Below are 21,249 nucleotides of genomic sequence, written 5' to 3'. Positions count from 1 at the left end.
GAGCCTCGGTTCCCAAATCAGTACAAAGGGGACGGTAATCTCAGTGCTCCTCATCTCCCAGGTTTGTGGAGAGGAAAACTGCTTGTAAGCCTTAAAGCGCTATGGAGCAGGAAGGGACCACAGAGGCCACGTAGCTCAGCTCCCTCCTTTTACAGACAAAGAAACTGAGGCCCAGGGAAGCTGAGTGATTTGGCCGAGGTCATGCCAGATAGTAGGTCTCAGAGGTAGGATGGAGTCATCATGTTTTTCATCCCTCCTTCCCCCTCATTGGCCAATATCCTACCCAACCCGAGAGGCACGGCTAAAGACCTGCCTCCTCCAGGAAGCCTTCCCCGATGACATTCCCCTGCCCACTACTATATTCCTCCTGGGAACTTGTATTCTGAGCCCTTTTAGGATAGCCTCCAGGAATCGTAGATTCAGAGCTAAAAGAGACCACTACAATCTCCTTCTATTACAGAGGAGCAAAGGGGAGGTGCAGAGGGTTAAGTGACTTGTCCAAGGTCACACAGCCGGGTCTTGAACTCTGACTCTGAGCTCCCTGTTCAGTAGGCCAAGCCTGGCCCAGTAAATGAATGAGGAGGGAAAAGAACAGTTTGGTCATTTGTTGGGGAGGGTACAGCAGCTCCTCACATAGGATCAATCACCGCTATTTCGAGTATTTATTTAACAAATCTCACAATGTCCTCATGACCAAGACCATGAGCAGTTCTCACCCACCTCCAGTGGATTTAGGAAATGGGCTGACAAGGATAAGAATTCCCATTTCTATAACTATAAGGAAAGGAAGGGAGGGAGGAAACAACCATGCATTAAGTACCCGCTCCTTGTTAGGCATGGAGCTAAGAGCTTCTCAAATATCATCTCATTTGGTCCTCACAATAACCCTGAGAGGTAGGTGCACTTAATATTATCCCCTTTTTACAGTTAAGGAAACTGAGGCAGGTAGAGATTAAAGCAACTTGCCCAGGGTAACACAGCCAGTAAGTGTCTGAGACTGGATTTGAACTCAGATCTTCCTGACTGACTCCAGGCCCCATAGCTCTATCCACCGTGCCACCTAAGTGACTCAGAATTAGGGCTTATTGCAGCTGTTTTACAGATAAAGAAACTAAAGAGCAAAAAAAAAAAAAAGGTAATGAGGCAATTAAGATAACTTCTATCGCTATAGTGCTTTGGGGGTTATTACACCCATTTTACAGACATAAAAAGTCTCAAAAAAGGGGAGTCACCCAGCTAGTAAGTATCATAGGTGGCATTTTCACCCAGTTCTTTTTATTCCAATGCTAATGCTCCTTGTGCTGCCATCTCTCTGAATCCCAAAGAGAAATTAAAGAAATGGGATCCCTTAGGACTCCTCCAGGTCATCAGCTGCTTAATTGGTGTTAATGTTGTTTGTCCTTCATTCCTGAAGAGAACCATGACATCAGGAAGGTGATGCCATGACATGCAAGTGAATTAGATTTAAGTGAGGCAGGGCTGTGCAAAGTCACCAGCCTCACTTTCTCCTCCGGAGCCATCTGGGTCCAGCAGCAAGTTTTAGATCAGGATGACTGGATATGGCTCCCCAATAGTTTGATGAGCATCAGAGGAAAGACTTATTGAGGATTTCCCCTTCAAAGGGAGACAGCAAAGGAATGAGCAGCAAAAGCTTATCTCCTGGCGGGAGCAAACACAAATCATGCGCATTGCCCAAGAAAGCCCTGGGAGGGATTTCAGGAGTGGGGAGGAGGCCATAATCTGGAATCTCATCTGGGAACCCTTATCAGTGTGGTAGCTGCTCAGAACTCTGCCGGCTCTTAGGTCATGAAGGAAGGTTTTTAATGGCCAAGAAAAAGAACAGATAAACCAGCAAGCCTGTTCCCAGCAGAAATTATTTACTCTTATGTTTTAAAATTTCAGAAACCCAACAGTAATGGCAAAGTAGCAATGGCTATTTCTAGTGAGAGGTGCAGAACAGCTTCCAGGCCCGGTGCTCTATCTAATCACTTAATATCTTTCCCTGTTTCAGATACCTTAAGAATACATCCCTTAAAGCTCTTAAGCTTCTGTTGTTTCCATCATGAGCCTCCTCCTCTTAGACGAGGACTAGTCCGGTTCATCTTCCCATCTTTGATTTCCCTGGCACCATTTTGAATTCCTCATTCAGCTCATAGGGGACCATGGTGTTGGTGTTGGTCACTGCCACGAAGGATGCCCAATGGAGAGTTCAAATAGAAGAGGCTTCCCTGTAGAGGGTGAGGTGGCCCGGATGCTCCCGTTTGCAGGGGTCCCTTTACTGATTATTTGACAAAGTTTCCTGGGGGGATACCTGCAGCAACTCAAAAGAGTTTGACCTAACAGGTGGCACAGTGAATAGAATGACAAGCCTGGAGTCAGGAAGACTCATTTTCCTGAGTTCAAATCTGATCTCAGACACTAGCCGTGTGACCCTAGGCAAGTCACTTATCCCCATTTGCCTCAGTTTCCTCATCTGTAAAATGAGTTGGAGAAGGAAATTGGCAAACCACTCCAGTATCTTTGCCAAGAAAACCTCAAATGGGGTCATAAAGAATAGGACACAACTGAAATGACTGAACAATATCTGCATGGGGGAAAAAAATGAAAAATACCTATTGTCCAGACATATGATCAGATGGACAACCCACAGGGCTAATCTATCAGTCTGTATCTCTGGCCATAGTTTATGGACAACAGAGCTGGGTCAGACTCTGAATCCTGAATTTTTCCCACTATAGGTTTTTATGCTAGGTTCAGGGGTGGCTACAGGATAAGTAAAACTATAGAGCTGAAAATACACACACCCACCTCTGGAAAAGCTTATGATCCAACCAGAGAGACATGATATACTTACTTGTCTAGCACATTGTGTTGGCAAATCTGGAGTGGAAAACCCATGGTCCTTGGCTCTGGGGACTTTACAATCTAACTGGAGTGACAAGATGGAGACGTCCTATCCATTGTGTCATAGAATTTAAAGCTGGAAGGGTCCTACTAGACCATCCAGGGATGGGGAACTTGCGACCTTGAGGCCTCATGTGGCCCTCTAGGTCCTCAAGTGCAGCCCTTTGATTGAATCCAAACTTCACAGGACAAAATCCTTTTATTAAGAGGACTTGTTCTGTTAAGATTGGATTCCGTTAGAGGGCCACACTTGAGGACCTAGAGGGCCACATGTGGCCCTGAAGCTGCAGGTTCTCCACCCCTGATCTAGTCACACCCCTTCATTTTATAAATGAAGCCCATAAGGTCAAAGAGACTTCCACAAATTCATCTTAGTTGAGAAGCAGAGCAAGGATTCTCTTCCAGAGTTTGGGTCTGTTCACCACCTACAAAAAGGAAGAGTTTGAGCTGGGTCATCTCCAAGGCTCTTTCCAGTTCTAACATTCTTCCTTCTCTGTTCTCAGGCCCCTGCCAGCTCTGACAGTGTAAGAAATCTTTTCCCCCCTAGGAAATCTATGGATTGAATCACATCGATGAAATGAAATACTAAAAGGACCTTAGTGTGTCTAATAAACTTCAATACTTCTAGGATTTATGATTTCATCACTGTGGGTCCACTAGCCAGGCTTCCAGCCCCTCCTCACTTGAGTTATTGAGTTGCTGGGGTTAGCCCCCAGGGACCAGCCCCCAGACCATAACACTTACCTAGGCTGGACCTGGGACGCTGGTACACAGCTATTTGCTAATCCTTCCATCTTGTGCTTCACGTCAACCTCAGAGAGGCATCAGAAGACCTCCGTTATAGTTGTGCCAATAACAATATGTTTAATGGAATTGAATCCAAGGAGAGAGCCTGGTACAGCGGGAAGAGCCCTGGATTCGGAGTCAGAAGAAAGAGCTGTCCAATCCAGCTCTGCCGTTGAGTACTTAGGTCTCCTCAGGCATATCTCTTTTCTTCCTGGATTTGAGAATTGACACCAAGTATAGAATGAAGAAGATGAGCTGGGCTATCTCGAAGGCCCGGTCCAATTCTGGCCAACTCTGATGATCTATGGTATCTTTTCCCCCTAGGAAATCCATTAATTCAATTGCATTATATAAAAGAGTTACTTAAATACTAAAATAAACTCAAGAAGGTTTTTAGCTCTGAGGTGGGGACATGATGGGAGCAGGGGATTATATTAGAGGTGGTTTTGAGGGAGGCAGCATGCTGTAGTGGAGAACGAGCTAGCCCCAGGGCCAAAAAGACTTGGGTTGGGTCCTGGTTTTGACCCATCTTGGCTGTGCTTAACTTCTTAGTGGTCTAGGCAATTCTCTTGCAGAGAAGATGCTAACCTGCATTGGTAGAGAAAAATTCTCTGCCAATGCCAGTCCCTATGCCTCTGGGAGGAGAAGGGAATTGTGCTGTATTTGACATCACTGACTCTTACCTCTTCATGGGAAGCAACGTTAACATCTTATCAGCAGGGGCAGCTAGGTGGCACAGTGAGTAGAGCACTGGCCCTGGAGTCAGGAGGACCTGAATTCAAATCTCGTTTTAGACAATTGACTCACTAGCTGTGTGACCTTGGCCAAGTCACTTAACTTCAATTGCCCTGCTTTTCCCCCCTCCAAAAAGACAAAAACAAAGCAATATCTTATCAGCAAAGACCCTCTCTGTAGCCTAAACTTCAGCCCAGGACCAGAGCTACCAGTAATCTATTTCTCTTAGAACTTGAGTATCCTCATCTGAAAAATGGTCATGATAATATTTGTTCTCCCCTCCTGGGGTTGTTGTAAGGAAGGTGATTCCAAGGTATGAAGCTCACCATAGAAATGTGAACTCTTATTTCCAGAGAGAAAGATGTGATTTGCCTAAGGACTCAACTGTAAGAGCCATGTGACCCGACTTCTTTATTTTACAGATGAGGCCCAGAGAGGTTTAAAGCACTAGTCCATTTACCCAGCTAGTTAACTAAATATACAGCATTCACTTACTATGTGTCCAGGCCTGCAATGGGGTTTTTTTTGGGGGGGAGGGGGACATTGAGATGAACTAGAGGAGAGGGGTAGAATGATGCAATAAGTTGTGTTTTGTGTAACATCTTGGTGACCTTGGGTCTCAAAGGTTATCCCGGAAGAACTCAAGGTATGGCAGACGCTGCTAGGCTTCGAAGGCTCCCAGCCAGTGATAAGATTATGGCCCTGATACTGAGTCGTGACCCTCTGAGGACCAATTCAGCCAAGGTTCATCACTATAAGACTGACCACCAGAGGATGATTTCTTTCAAACCACCCACAAGAACCGAGACAGGAATCTAACCCAAATCTCTTGACATAGAGCCCTGTGTCCTTTCCACGGTTTCTGGCCGCCTCTCTTTGTAAGATTCCATGACTTTTTCAGGGGCAGGGAGATAAGGCTAAGGTGAATCTTTTCAGCTGGTTTGGAGAGTGTACTTCTCAAACTATCACCTTTTTCTGTTTGTTCTTTTATCATCAGGGCCACAGCTGTTTTGGGGGAAGTCCCTTTTGGGTGACAACCATGTGTTTGCCTGGTGTCCAGAATGCGATGCTATTATTAGTAGATAGTAATAAAAATAGCTGATATTTCTATACTACACAACTCACAGAGAGTTTTCTGAGAAATCTCTGTGCAATGGGTAGTGTGTTATCATCTCCATTTTCACAGATGAGGAAATTGTTTTCAGAGAAGGGAAGCGTCATTCTTAAAAGATAACCCAGATGCCATCAGCCCCATGATGCCTTCCCCTGCTCCCACCCCCCACCTTGCCACGTGTGATGGTGACTTCTCAGCTCAGACATTTTAACCCTTTCACGGGACCTCCCCTTTCCTTAAACCTCTTCCAGTCTCCCTTGTCTCAAAGTTGGGGTTTTCCATCCATGTCTTTCCCATAATTGGACTGTAAGCATAGGAAATCACAGGTGTGGAAGACACGGCCGAGGCCATGTAATCCAACTGGTAGCTAAATGCTTCTTGATTAGAATTGAATTAAGTTGGCTAAGGTCACACAGACCATAAATGCTGAAGCTCCTGAAGCCAAACCCTAAAGGTCAAAGCACAAGAGCAAAAGCAATTTTTTTCTCCCTATTAGGATATAAGCTCCCTAAGGACAGAGACTGGGTTTTTTTTTTCTCTTTTGTCTTATAACCCCAGAGCCTGGCATAGTACTTGGCCCATAGTAGTTGCCTAAGAAATTGCTTCTTGTTGTAGTTCAGTCATGTAGACTCTTCATGACCCCATTTGGAGTTTTCTTGACAAAGAATAGAGTGGTTCACTATTTCCTTCTCCAGCTCATTTTACAGATGAGAAAACCGAGGCAAACAGGAGTAAGTGATTTGCCCAGGGTCACATGGCTAGTAATTGTCTAAGGCCAGATTTGAACTCACAAAGCTGAGTCTTTCTGACTCCAAGCTCAAGTACTCTATCTGTAGTGCCACCTTGATAAAAGGACTATAAAAAGTGCTTTTCCAGACCTTCTCCCATGTAATTCTCCTTATCACCTCCCTTCTAGTACGTCAGGAGAGAGATTATTATCACAATTTAACTGATTAATTCAGAAAATACAAGTGATGTCCCCAAGATTCCTATATTTTTTTTTTTAGAGCAAGAAGATATCTTACAGGTAGTCCTATCCAACCTCCTTCCCACCTCCACTTTTAGAGGTGAAGTGACTGGTCCAGTGTTGCACAGGAAGTAAACAGCGAGCCAAGAAATGGAACCCAGGGCTACTGACACACAGAAGGAACTAGATCAATGTGCATTAAACCGTATAGTGTGTTGTGGTATATTGGGACTCCATTTGGAGGCGGCATTGGGCCAACCAGAAGCCCTTTGTTCTCACCCCCAAACTGTCACATGTGCCTGTGTGCTCCGGAGCTGTTTCAGGGCTCTAGTTAGTAGGAAATTCCTGTGGCTGTCCCCGATTGCTCACACCTATCCTTCCAGGTCTAGCTCCTGCCCTAGAGCCCCGAGCTCCTTATTAGTAAGAGTTCACCATTTCTGGGGAGTCTAGGGGGCACTATGCTACAATCTTGCCGTGTCGCTGGGTACACATCTCCCTGTCCTAGGTCTTTCTCTAGGAGCAGTCATCAAAGCAACATTACCATTGGAGAGAAGGGCATGACAATCAATGGCCCCGACCCTGTGCCTTCCAAGATCTAAACACCCTTCTCTAGAGCCCACCACATGCGCTGTCTTTCCCCTACTGGAATGTGAGCTTCTCAGGGTGTCCGCTCCTCCAGCAGAAACTGCCTTATTTTTGGTATTCCTATCCCCAGTGCTCATGCTGGGCACTTTATAGTGAGAACGTAATAAAAGCTACCGTTCATTCAGACCCACCTCTTCCATGCAGCCTTCCCTGATTTCTTTGGCCCAAATCACCTCTCCCATTGAGCTCCTCTGCTTCTTCCCCTTCAATTCAGAAGAGACTTACTCTAGCCTATGCCTGTCTCTGTCTCTTTTTTTTCTCTCTCAGCTGCTGAGGGTCTCTTTCCCATAAGGTCCCTTCCAATTCCAAAACCAATGATACTACGACCAGATGATGTTTAAGGGACTTGCCACTTGTCCGCTCCTCTGAAGGAATCCGAGTCTCCACCGGCCACAGTCGGAGAACAAAGCATCAGGTCGTTCACGGAAGAGAACACTGCCCTTAGAGCTTTCCGGGCTTAGTTTTCCTTATCTGTTAAATGAAGAGACTAGGTTCAGTGATGTTCGAATCTAATATGCTGGGATTCTTTGGATTCTGGGATTCTTTCGCCTTCTATTCCTTTCCCACAAAGTCCTTTATTTAACAGGGACCAGGGATATTCTTTCCACCCCACCCCCTTTTTTATTTAGAGTTGACAGAACCTAGTCCAACTTCCTCATTTTACAGAAAAGGAAACTGAGGACCAGAGATTGACTTGTCTACAGTCCCACAGGTAGTGACACAAGTATGTAAGATTCCCCCCGGATATTGGGAATCCAAATCCAGTTTTCTTTTCTCCACCATCCTATACTCTCCCGACCCCCACCTCCACCCCCACCCCCCAGCCACAACGCGCACGCAACAATCCGATTTTTTTTCCCCCGAGACCGTACTGAAATTGAGAATGCCTCCCCTTCTGAGCCACCCAGAGGCGGGGGCGGGGGACGGGGGGATTTCACCCTCTTACTGGGGTCCCAACTCTCCCCTCCCCCCCCAAAAAAGAGCTGACAGCCAGCAGTGCTCGGGTGAGTGCTACTCAAAGACCTGGGAGTTTTAAATTGTGGAAGGATTTCCCGGGTCGAGGGGATGGGAGCGGGGGAGGGGGGGGGGGATTTGGACGGGAATCTCTCTATTATCTAGCCTAAGACAAGGGGCTGGTCTGAACTCCGGCTCACTCTCACGCCCTCGGAGGCGGGTGCACCCTCTTAATTATTGCAATCCCCCCTCCCGCTGGACCCCCGGTCCCCTTCCTCTGCCTTAATCCCTTTAAGCAGAAGGAAGCCTGGCAGGGAGGCAGAGAATTGGGCGTCTCCCTCAATTCTGGGCGGGCCTCCCCACACGTTCTCCCCCCCCCCTTGGGAATGGGGAGGAGAAGGGAGGGGAGGGGAAGGGAGGGGGCAGGCGGAACTAGATAACCCCCTCCAGCAAGCCCTCGCTTTCCCTCTATCTCTCCCTTCTCTCTGCTCCCTCTGTCTCCCGCCTCGGGCTCTTTGCGCGCCGGTGGCTAGAGCCGAGCGCGTAGAAGGGAGACTGGGAAGACGTGAGGGAGGAGCAGGAGAGAGGGGGAAGGAGGGGGGGAAGGAGGGGAGGGTGAAGAGGCGCGGGCTGAGGGGGCGGGGGTTAGGGGGCGGGCCGGGGGCGGAGGCGGGGCGGGCGCGGCCGGCGCGCTGCTAAGTGGTTGGAGCCGCCGCCGCTGTTGCAGGGGCTGCGCTGGAGAGCTGGCCCGGGCGCACTGTGTGCGGTGACGGCGGCGGCAGCTGGCGCCGCTCGGTCCCTTGCTCCGGAGGAGGAGGAGGAGAAGGTGGAGGAGGAGGAGGAGGAGGAGCTGTGCGCCCGGGAATCCAGGGCAGGGGAGCCGCCGCCGTCGGAGCTGGGCCCGGCGAGGTAAGGGTATTCTCCTCGGGCGGGCTGGTGAGAGACAAGCTCGAGGTTAGGGGAGACGGAGACGGAGCCGCGAGACTGCCACCCCCCGCCCCCCGCTCCTGGACTTTTCTTCCCAAGTTTCCTTCTCTGTCTGGGGAGCTGTTTGGGGCTGCTTGTGCTAAGCTGGAGCGTTTTACTGGTTTGTTCTCATACCCTTCCTGGGCTTCCTTCCCAGGATGGGGTGGCATGGAATAGGGGGAGGGTGTTAGAGGTTCTTGAAATCCTGAGACTTCAGAGAATTCTTGCATTTTGCATTTGGAGGGACACGGCAACTTGTAACGAGCGTGCAGCCTGCCTGTCTCAGGCTGCGGTGGAGGGAAGGGGATGCTTCAAAAAAGATTTGAGAGAGGGAGAGAGAGAGCAGTGAGAGGGAGAGGCGATTTGGGGAAGCGGTGGCGCCGGTGGGGCGCCGGGCGTTAGCGCGCCCAGGGCCCGGGACTCCGCGCCCGCAGCGCGGTGCCAACGTGCCTCCCGGGGAGGCTAGTGTTCCCCCCCCACACTTCTCCCCGGGCCGCGGCCACAGCCGGGAGGCACGCTCCTTCCCCTCCCCAAAGGAAAAGGACATTCCTGAGCTGGAGGGGGGTTGCCTGTGGCGGTTTCTAAGAGGCTCTGGCTTGCAACTTTCTTCCCTTTGCTAAAAGCGAAGACGCGGAGACCTGGACTGACAGTTGAAGGTAGTGAAGGAATCAGTCGTAACTGAGTAGTTTTGAAAAAAGCCACCCCGCAATACACACGCTCTTTTCCCTCCTTCCAGCCCTGAGCCCCCAAGCCCCTTGCAAACTCCTCTCTTTGGAAAACGGGTGCGATTTTGCAGCTAGCGAACCTTTCCTCCCCTGCAGAACGGAGCGGAGCCGAGGGCTCCGGAGCAGCCGCGGCTTCCAGCCCCCGGGGGACACGCACAACCCAGCCCGGCCGAAGCCCGTGAAGCCCTAGCTGCTGCCGCAGAGCGCAGAGCCCCGTGGTCTCCTTCCTCCTGGGGAGCTAAGCTGGGCGCCGCGGAGCGGTCCCAGCCCCAGCCCCAGGTCGGAAGAGCCGAGAGCTCCGAGAAGAGGCGAAGCCCAGCATGCTGCCGGAGGATGCCTGAGGCTGGCCGGCCTGCAAGCGGGCGGCTTCCCGGGCCCTCCCGGAGCCTACTCGGAGGAATGGTGACCGCGGGCTGCATCTTGGTCTTCTACCTGGCTGTGGCCGTGAACAGTGCCGGTGCAGGTCCGGGTCCGGGGCTGGTCATCTCTCACCTGGAACCTCGCCCTGCCAGAAGAGCCACAGGTAAGGAAGGACCCGGGATTGATTGGGAGAAGGGAGATTGTGGGGAATGTGGCGAGACTGGGTTTATGTCAGCCTCCTTCCTTCTCTCAGGCCAGTTCAAATTGGGAGTATTTGAACAGTGTGAAACCTCCCCTCCTCCCCCAGGAACAACTGCTGTCTGCCTTCCTCCCCCCACCCACACCCCCAGATTTGCGGAATCTCGGGTCTGCACACTCCAGTACAGTCGTATTCTGCAGGTGCAATGCGCTCAGGGCGCAGCCCCTGAGACAGCTACGGAGTTTCCATCCGTGCATTCTTTTCTCTCCTCTACCCCCACTCTGGAAGGAACGAAAGCCTTTTCTTTCTCTCTCCCTTCTTCCCCTGGTCCAACACAACACGACGCTGAAATGCCAAGCCCAGTCCCCCCCTCCCCCCCATGGCCTCCCTTTGTCAGGTTAATTGATAACCTAGCCTGTTGGCGGAGGCTGGTAGGAGAGGGAGAGCCGGAGTGAGTAAACATTTACAAACAGCCAACCCCCCACCCCAGCAAGCCTGTGCTGGGGGTGGCCTCGATGCGTGGCCCTGGTGGGGAGATGCTCCGGAGAAGATTTAAAAGGGCCAGAAGACCCAGAGAGCGAGTTTCTTAAACTGTGGGAATTCAAGGTCTTGAACTCTCGAATGGAAGCACACTCTCCAGACAGTCTGGATCTGCCTTAGCTTTCGCCCTCCATTTCTCTCCCGCTTGTGTTTGGCCTGATGGACCCTGGGCTCATTTTATGACTTGGGTGTCCGAGTGATTGCTCGGGCTGATTTAGTGCCCCAGGCGGCTCTAATGTAATTGCTGCCTTCAGAAGGAAAATGAGGCTGAAATGATGTGGAGTCTGGCTTAAACTTGGTAGCAAGGGCATGGTCAGCTATGTAAAAAGCCTAGGGAGGGACTTGTCCTAGGTGATCACAGAAAGGCAGAACTGGGAAAGTTTGCAGGAGAGGCAGGTTTGGATTTAAGAAAAAGGAAAAAAAAATTCTCCCTATATCAGAATTGTCCAGAAGAGGAATTTGCTGTTTTCATAAGTAGTGAGTTTCCTGTCACTGGTGGTCTTCAAACAGAGGCAGAAAGACCACTTTGGGGTGTTATAGAAAGGATTTCCAGCTTTGGGACACAGGAGACTGTGTGACCCCTGAGGTCCCTTTCTAATCTGCTAGTAACCCTGTTAAATCCCCTTGTGATGGGACCCATCCCAGCCTAGACTGAACTTCTAGAGAGAGAAGCATAGAATTTGTGTATTGGAAAACCTTCTTCTGAAAGAGGTCCCAGGGAGGAATTCTGTTGACAAGTTTCATTCAAGACACTCACACTGAACTTTCTTCATGTTGACCAGAGAAAGCCAGGAGAGGGAACTGTGTTTACAGGGGTTAAGTAACTAGCAACCCAGAGGTAATATAACCAGTAATATCAGAAGCCATCTAGTAACAAAGATGCATTTTAAAAAGTACATTTGAAGGCAGTGTTTTTGCCGTCCTTGCTGCCCTGGGAGCTGCTTACCTGTATGTATCGTGTTTGGTTGTCTGAGGCTCCATGTCCTGGCAGTAGAAGCGATTCTATTGCCATTATAACTTTTATTATTTCAGTTTCCACCATTAATGTTTTAAGAGTTCCCATGTTCCACATAGAAAGTTTCTATTGTTCACAGAGGGTTGGGGGTGGGGTGGGGTGGGGGGAAGGAATGTTTGTCAGAAGGGAGAGGCAGAGGAGTCGATGTAGTGGCTGACCATCAGGAAGGGGCTTACATTTCTCTCTCCTCCCCTTCCCCCCCCCCCAGTTTGGAATTCTCAGCCCTTTTGGCTTAAGGACAAGGCTCATCTTGGAATCATAAACAGGCAAATTTTCCCTCCTCCGTCCTTTTAACTTCAAATAACTTCCTTAATCTAGTAGGCACTGGGCACTCCAGACTGTGAGGGTCCTGGATTAGAAACCACAGGATATGGGTCTGAGTATCAGCTTTTGCTGCCCGCTACCCCAGGTCAGGTCAGTCTCCCTGGGTCTCAGTTTCCTCACCTGGACAATGAGTGGGTTGAACTAGATAGATGGTCTTTAAGATCTCTTTGAGCTCTGTTTCCCAGTGATTCTTGGACTCTCCTTTGGAAATCAAAGTCATTTAGAAGGTGAGACATCTCTTAGAAATCATCGTAGACTCTAGAGTTTCATAGGGTTTATTTTCAAGCCTAAACTTCTGTGGAACTCATCTACCTATTTTCTGGGACCATCTTCAGGGGTCTCCTCCCCAAACTAATGCACATATATGGATTTAGGTAGATACTGGGTGTCCCAAAAGTCTGGGTGTCATCTTAAGCTTTAATAGCTTTAAACAGATATGTGAGGGAGAGAGACACAGAAAGAGAGGGTGTCCCAAAAGTCTTAGTGCACTTTTGGGGGCACCCAGTATCTATCTATATGCAGTATCTGTTTTAAGCTATTAAAGCATAAAATGGCACTAAGACTTTTGGGACACCCCATACATGGCTTAGACAGTCCCAGGTGCCCAGGTTTATTTCTGAATCTAAAACAATGAATCTATAGCAAACGTCACTAGTGTGGCTCTGTGGATGTAGTAGAAATTTCCAACCACATCCCTGCCCTGTTGATGCCCCTTTAGGTTAAAGCTGTAAATTACCCTGGGGCCGGAGTGGGGTGGGGTGGGATGGCTGGGCTAGGGGAGGTGTTGGGTTTTGTCATCAGGGTGACACCAGAGTCTTAGCATAGGTCATAGAACCGATAGCTCCCAACTTGCAGCAGCCAGATGAATTGATTTATAAGGCTGCCTTCAGCAGCCCCAGAGAAATTCATTAATGCAGATGACTCTGGTGTTTAAGAGCCAGGTGGAGAACTGGAGGGAACCCTGTTCTGAGCTTGCTGTGGGGTTTCCTTGCTTAGTTTGCTTTCTCTCCTTCAGGGCTGGCCCCCAGGGTCTTACAGTTAAGGAAATTATCACCACGTGGCAAAAAAAAAAAGCTGCCACTTAGAAGGGGTAGAAAGGAGAGAAGTCACTTCGAATGTAGAGCTGGAAGGTACCTTGGCCTAGCTGGTAAATGCCCCTCTTTTTACCGGGGGTAGGAAGAACCAGGGGGGTGAAGTTACTCTCCCACAGACCTGCTGCTAGCTGGTATAGGAGCCTGAGTCTTTTGACTCCAAAATCCAATGCCCTGTGTAACACGGGATGGCTTGGGATCCCTTTCTGGGAATCCAGGGGAAAGGGAGCTCTGTCCCTGGACTGGAAGACAGCATTCCTACTGTGAGAGGGAATATTCTCTTGGGTAGGCAGCTGGGGAGGGGGTGTTCTATACCCACCCAAGAGGACAGCCTTAGTCAGAACTTACCATACCCCCCTCTAGTTGCTACTGTGATACCTAAGTGTTGCAAAACCACCACATTTCAGTGAATATAATCAGCCTCTTCAGGCCAGATTTTGGGGGTGGGGAATGGATGGCTAGCAAGCTATTTTGCCTTCCCCACCCTCATAATTACCGAAGGAGGTAACTTGGAGGAGTGGAAGCAGCAGCAGCAACAACAACAAAGCACCACTGGTTTAGAGTTTTAATACCTGGGTTCAAATCACAAGTCAGACGCCTGTATGACTTTAGGTGAGTCCCTCTGCCTTCTCTGGGCCTCAGTTTCCACTTAGAAAATGGAAGGTGGTACATTCGTTTCTATGAAACTAGACCTAGGAGAGGAAAGGGAGGAAAGAATAAGTGTTTGTGGGAAGTCAGGGAGGCTTTGGAAGCTCCACTTTGACAGAGGGGGAAACAGGAGCAGAGCCGAAGGGAACCCACCGAAAGTCACCTAGGTGACTGGAGCTGCTCCCTGTGGACTGGATTCGAAGTCAATGCCCATTTGAAGCCTGGCTCCTTAAACCATGGGCAAGTTCCTCCCCCAGTCTGAGCCTCGGTTTCCTCTTCTGTCAAACGAGGGCATTGGACTAAGTGGTCTCCCTAAGGTCCCTTCCAGATACCCTAGATCCCCTGAATTACCCCAGGGGCTTGCTTAGCCCACGAGGCCAAATATGTGAGGAAACTTCCCAGGAAAAAAGAGGGGACAAAAAGAGAGTATAAACACGTCCACACAGACACACACACATCCTCCTTCCCAATCTTTAAATTGAATGACTTGGAAGAAAAACAGCAGCCAATTCTTTCTCTGAATCCACTGGGCCATGGGACCCGGGCTCATTACTGAAGGTGGTTGTACACCGGCGTTTCCCATTACAGTGGAAGGCCTTATTTTTCCATAAAGAGGCCTGGAAGGATTTTTCCCTAGTGATCTAATTCTCCACACGGGCCCGGCGGCTGTAACAACCAATGCTTTATGCCTGTGCTCAGCTAACATAAAACGGGCATTGAAGGGGGCTCTTTTGGAGGTATGTGCATGTTTGCTCCTATGAATGCTCGCTATTAGTGAAGGTGGAGGGCTGGGGGCCTAACATCTCCGCAGGGAGGTGTGGGGCTGTTGGTAGGAAGGAGGCAGGCAGATGGTTAGGTTGCTTCTGAATGGGACTGCAAACGGAAAACACTGAAAGCCCTCATCTGAGCCCACGGTCCCCTTGCTCCCTTTCTCTGGGACTGCTGCAGCCAGGGGGAACCAATGTCATTATATATTTTTTCTCTTTATTTTTTTTCCTTTTTTATGAATGAAAGTAGGCAAGGCAGAATTGAATGTGTATGTTAGCCAGCAGCCATGACAGGGCACATTAAGGGAGGTCAGTGAACTCTTTTAATGGCCTGAGCATACGGTCACTCCATTCAGCTCCTACAGAATAGACATCAATATCGGAAAAGACGACTCCCTCCCTCCAATTTGCATTAGTATTCAGATAAAGATATTACTCCCTGCTATTGGTGAATGTCAAGTGAGCTGAGTAGAGGGGAGGAAATCAGCACATGAGGATCTGACTTTATATATACATTCTTTTGGCCAGAGGGGTTTGGAACTGTTTTTAAGCCACTTTATTGGCAATATGGGATATGTAAAAGTCTTTCCCCACCTCCTCTGCCCCCCCACCGCTTTCTCATCAGGATTTCAATCCTACCTTCTCTCTTCCTGCCCCCTCCCCAAAGGTTCAGCTGGGCATCTGAGGGGGAGGGGGAATGAGCATGTGTCTATTTTCAGGGCTAAGAGGAAATAAGTTTGCAAAGATGGATTACAGGCTCCTTGGCTAAGCCAAAAACACCCCTTCTAAGAGACTCTGGGGCTGTTGTCTCCCCCCCACCCACTCCCCATCCCTGAGCAAAGGCACGTGTGGGTCTCGTTTTGAGTTACCATTAATATTTGACTGATCCTTGGCTCCTGTGAGTTTAGGGGGGGGGCAGGGGGAGAAGGGAACAAGACAATTGCTGTATAATTCCAGGGCTGAGCCAGTTTTGTTCTTGGTATCAGATGTCCGAAGACAAATTTGTTCCCGTTTCTTTTTCTTCGCCCCAGACCATCTGAAGATAACGGAATCTGTAGCAGGATAATTGAATAGGGATCACATAACCTCGCAGGGCTTCATAGATCTTCATCGGCCTTGGCGTTGGGTTCTGCCCCCCTTCCTCCTTGTCCTCCCCCACCCCAAGCCTACAAATGAAGAATAAACTACATTTCTTGGTTTCTTTCCGTACGTGTATAGTATGTATGGGTATAGATGCAATGCAAAAAAAAGGTGGGGAGGGGCAGTGCAGAATAGTGATACTGACCTGGATGGAGCCTCTCTGGGCCTCAGTTTCCCCACCTGTAAAGTGATAGGGATGGAGAGTATCACTAAGGGCCTTTCTCACTATAAAAGTCCATGTGCCTATATGTATATACATATCCTCCACTGCTGTCTGTACCTTATAGAGGCATGAAGGGGTGCCTCGGTTGTGACCCTGGTTCTGGTAGGTCATGCCAGCTATATGCTCCTGCAGGGCCCACCAGACCAAGTACGGGTTGAGGAGCTGCTCTGCCTGGCTATTTCTTGAGGACCAGTTTAGCTAATCACCATCAAAGATAGGCTCAACACCAGAAAGGAGTTACCAGCCTTTTTTTGTCTGGGTGGGGGGCGGGGGGCGGGGTGGGTAGAGATGTGGCATTGCAATTTTATAAATGGTTTACTAAGGCAGGGAAAGGTGTGACCTGGGTCATGGAAACCCTCCATGCCCGCTCTGGGTGAGGATCATTCTGATCCTTGAAACATTAGGGTGTGTGTGTGTGTGTGTGTGTGTGTGTGTGTGTGTGTGTGTGGTGTATGTGTGTTAGTCTTTCTCCAATTAGAGCTAAATCTGGGGATTGAGTTGATAGATTAGTAATACTGTTCCTATAATAAGATGGGTCCTAATAGCTAGGAGAGAAAAGAGGCTAATAAAAATTTATAAATATTTGAGTCTGGCTCTTTCCACAGGGACATAAATTACCCTGAGCATTGCTGTCTGGTGGGGCATGCCACAGTCCTTCCTAACCTCGTTGTAATTGGCTCATCTTTTCCAAGGGTGAGATTGGAGTTTATTAATGAACTTGACATCATGAAAAGGCCTCTTTGGTCTTGGTTGAACAAGTCCCAATTCCTGCTTTTATAACCAGCAGCTAATATTTCTCCCAGACACCAGCTGCTAATTTTCATGAAAATGGCCTGATCAGTCATTGATAACCACTACTTGGTCTTCTCCCCCCTCCTCAGATTTTCTTGAAGCATTTTGTCTGGATCCGTGTCTTACTCCTATCCCATTCACCTTTCTCTTCATTCTACCTGTTCATGAATGCATGCATTCATTCAACAAACATTTACCAAGATTCTGCTAGGCAAGAGTGGAGAGGGGTGCAGACATTCCTTTATGTACATCATGATCTCCGCACATTCATTAGACTGTAATCTCTTTAAGGACAGAAATTGTATAATTTTTCCTCTTTTTTGTACTCAACTCCAAGTATGGGAATATATATATACATATATATATATATATGTATGTATGTATGTATGTATGTATATAATAAGTGCTTATACGTATATAATACACATGCATAATACTCAAACATATAATTGGTGCTTAATAGTTTAATAAACAATTGTTGAATTCTGAACCAAGGATACATTGGAATATATATATATGTTCAGGGATGTTGGACATTTTCACACCTTACCCAAAAATCTCTCAGCATGCCGTTCAGGGTGATAGAAAGATATTAGGATTTGTCTTGTGTCAGACTTGGCACTAATTGTAGCTGATGCTGAAGAGTTAATGTCAATTTCCTAACTTGTCTTCATGTCTATTTCCACTAGAACCAAGGCTGCTGAGTTGATAAATGTTTTTAAAAGTTTTACTAAATTGATTTTATCAATGAAATTTTTTTGAGGTTTTTGTTTTTTCCCCTCCAAAATAAGTTTCCCTTACCTATCAAAAATGAATTCCTGCATTGGGTCGAGTGTAATCTGCCACCAAATAAAGCCTGTATTCCTTAAGTGGAATAAATTAATTTTTAAAATGAAATATATATATATACACATACATATATATGTATGTATATGTAAATGCTAAAAAGTAACTACAATTATAAGCTGTCCTCGGATTTTATAAAAGCTAGAGGGGGAAGGGGAGTAAAGCATGGCCTATTTTAGACTAAAATGATGCTGGATGCTGGTAAGGGTTTGAAGGACAGACCCTCAATAAATACTCAACACTTAACTATTAGCTGAAAAGGCAAACTACATGTGGCAAGTCCCAGGCAGGGAATGTGGAGCCGGAATACCAGGGTTTAAATCTTAGGTCTGCCACTTAGTACCAGTGTGCCTTGTAGAAAATGCACTGTGCCTCCGTTTCCTCATCTGTAAAATAGGAGAGCTGGTGGTGTTTAGATGGCATGTTCTTAAAAGGTTCCTTCCAAGCTGTTCTGTCCCATTCCTCTCTGCCTTTCCTCAACCCTCCATCACTGTTCTTTTTAGTTCATTCTCCAATCTTGCAAGGATGGGTTATAGATTCCTTTATTTGGAAAAATATAATGCTAGTGCTCCTGTTGTCTATAGGGAAAATTAATAATAGCAAAAACGATGATTTAATTTTGGGAGATTAGGGGTTAGAAAAGAGCATCTGTTTACAGAAGAGGTTTCTCGAGTTAATTACATCATATTTAATTAACTGGAATGAGAGCTTAGAACTAATTGATTAATTAATGAGAATGGTTGTGATTTTAATAATTAATAAAGAAATATCCAAACGTAGCCCTGGATTACCTTAGAACTGGGTGTGATAAGGAGTATGCCCATGAGTTCAGTGACAGGCCTCAGGGTGACCCACCCTTTACAGTCAAGACTAAAATCCTGCTACATGCACACTTTCATTTATATCCATTATCACATTTGAACCTGCTTGGAGAAAGAGAGTGGGGATTTAGAATCAGAAATTCAGCATTTGAACCCTTGCTTTTTCCATTTGCTGTACCTATGTAACTTTGGACAGGCAAAATGCATCCCTGTTCTGAACCTCAGCTACGCCACCCACAAATGTCCTTTCCATCTGGATGGCAAAGTGGACTTAGAGTCAGGAAAAGCCGGGTTTGAATCTTGCCTCAGACGCTTATTTGCTGTATGATTTCCCTGGGGCAAGTCAACCTCTCCAAGCCTCTGTAAATGGGGACGATAATGTCGCCTCCTTCAGAGGGATGTTGTGGCAATCAGATGAACTAACATGAAACCTGAAAGCATTAGGTATTTGCTAGTTATTAACCCTAAATCCTGTGATCCCACAATTTCATTCTAGCCCATGCAGCCCCTCACAGTGGGCCTTCCGCCGGGCCTGTGGGGTCACCCGTTTCCACCGAACCAGGAAGAAGCAGGCAGGCATCCCCGGGCAGCAGCTTAGGCTGATAGAGTGTACTTTGAGCTGGGCCATACAAGGGGAGAGCACTTTTATCAATTTCCTCACTGGCCTTCCCGGAGTGGACTTTGAGTGCTCGGGGCTCAGACCTGGCTCGGGCTCTCTTTGGATGATTTCTCTTTCCATCTGCTACGCTTGTAAAGCCGTGGCTTACGGCCCTGTCTAATTGAGTTATAACTAACTTAACTGCACCCCATTTTAAGCTTTCGTCAGACGCTCCCAGCTCCTACCACGTAATTAGAGTTGGCAAGCTTAGGTTTGGGCTTCCCGCAACAGTAGTTACTGGCTTATAGGGGTGGGGTGTGAGGGTGTGGGTGCAGAGGGAGTGTGACAGACCCTCACCTTCCATATCCGAGCCCTTCTTCTTAAACAACCAGGAAGTGATCTTAATATCAAAAATAAACAGGAGGGTATTTCACCCCGCTCTTCCCTGCCCCCCCAAGTAGATCCCAGCAGAACTGAGTCGAGTCCAAATGAGAACAGAACACAGTGTTATGTTAAGCTGTCCTGTAATTTTAGCTTGTTCAAGGCCTCTTCTGGCTTTGAAGAGCCCAGGAGGAGAAAAGGGGTGAGGGGAGAATAGATTTAACATTGCATCAAGATTACACAGTAACTCAAGTCCCAAACCTTCAGATAATTTAGGAAGAGAGGTACGGGGCAGGAAAAACTTTCTCCTTCACCTTGCTGTGTATGAGCAAATCTCTTCACGTCTCTGGGCCCAGTGTTTCCAGGTTTGTAAAATTATCAGGAATGCACTGACTAATTGAGGAATTATCGATCACCTACTGTAACAGGCAAAAGTAAGAACAACCACCATGTGTGTATTGCTTGATGTTTTCCAAAGTCCTTTCCTCCCAGCTCCCCTTTTTGAGGTGGGTCAATGCAGATATTTATCATGGCCATTTCATAGATTAAGAACCGGAAACTCAGAATGGGGATCATCTGCCCAGACCTCTTCAGCATCAGACCTGAGTCAGGTTGTCATGTTCTTTTGTTCAGACCAAGCTGCCCCCTTGAGATGAGCAAGAAGATGCCCTCCATTTTTAAGAAATGGGTGCCTTTTAAGGAAAATACATCACAGTCATTCCCCACCACCAGTATTCCACCTCCCTGCTAACTTTCCCTTATAACAAAACGGAGGGATAAAAAGCAGTTTAGGCAAACCAACCAATCCATCAACTTTGTCTAACAACATAGGCCAGCCTAGATGTCCCAGGGGTGGAGTGATGGGCATGGAGTCAAGAAGGCCTGAATTTGAATCCAGCCTCAGACATTTAACTAGGTATGTCACCCTGGGCAGAGTCACCGTACCTTGGTCTGCCTCGGTTTCCTCATCTGTAAAGTGGAGATAATGACAAGCAGCTACCTCCTAGGGTTGTTATGATGATCAACTTATATTGTATTTGGAAAGTGCCTTGAAACCTTAAAGTGCCATAGAAATGCTAGCTTTTATTTTTATTATTATTTCACATATTCCACTTCTGTGACGAAGGAAGGGGGGTTCATTTTCTTAGTTGCCTTCAGGGGCCTGGCTGGGTCTTGACAATTTTATATATACATACATACACACACATTACACACATGTATCTATGTACCCACATGTAATATACACACATGTATATTCGCGTCTATTATATACCTATGTTACACATAATACACATATACATATATTTTAGATAGCACACATATTACACACATGTATCTATGTACACACATGTATAACATACACATAAATGCATATTCACATATATTATGTACATGTATTACACACATAATACATATATATTACACATATTTATGCATGCACATATTTTATATGCACACATATAATATACATATATTACACACATATATATCTATATATACACACATATAATATACGTATATATTGCACACATATACACACATGTATATTCGCATATATTATATACACACATATATTACACACATATAATACAGATATATTATACACACATGTATCTATGTACCCACATACAATATACACATGCATTACACATATACACGTGTGTATGTAAATTCACATATATGCATATCTATTGCACACATGTATCAC

At 47.2% G+C, this 21,249-nt stretch overlaps 1 protein-coding gene across 12 annotated transcripts in view; it reads left to right on the top strand.

Annotated features, from left to right (window-relative positions):
* The first annotated feature begins 8,896 nt into the window (after window positions 1–8,896).
* The window catches only part of FGFR3 (fibroblast growth factor receptor 3), a 95,703-nt gene continuing 83,350 nt past the window's right edge, over window positions 8,897–21,249 (top strand). For 6 of the 12 annotated variants that reach the window (XM_036762863.1, XM_036762862.1, XM_036762861.1 and 3 more), the window contains exons 1-2: window positions 8,926–9,014; window positions 9,893–10,319. In XM_036762863.1, coding sequence (XP_036618758.1) covers window positions 10,130–10,319 — 190 coding nt within the window. In that variant the 5' untranslated portion in view covers window positions 8,926–9,014; window positions 9,893–10,129. Of the gene's footprint in view, window positions 9,015–9,892; window positions 10,320–21,249 lie in introns of all 12 variants that reach the window. The other 6 variants (XM_036762866.1, XM_036762864.1, XM_036762859.1 and 3 more) reach the window with 2 other exon arrangements.

This window comes from Trichosurus vulpecula, chromosome 6 (assembly GCF_011100635.1).
Source record: "Trichosurus vulpecula isolate mTriVul1 chromosome 6, mTriVul1.pri, whole genome shotgun sequence".
Classification (NCBI taxonomy): Eukaryota; Metazoa; Chordata; class Mammalia; order Diprotodontia; family Phalangeridae; genus Trichosurus; species Trichosurus vulpecula.
This window is presented reverse-complemented; position numbering and strand designations above follow the sequence as displayed.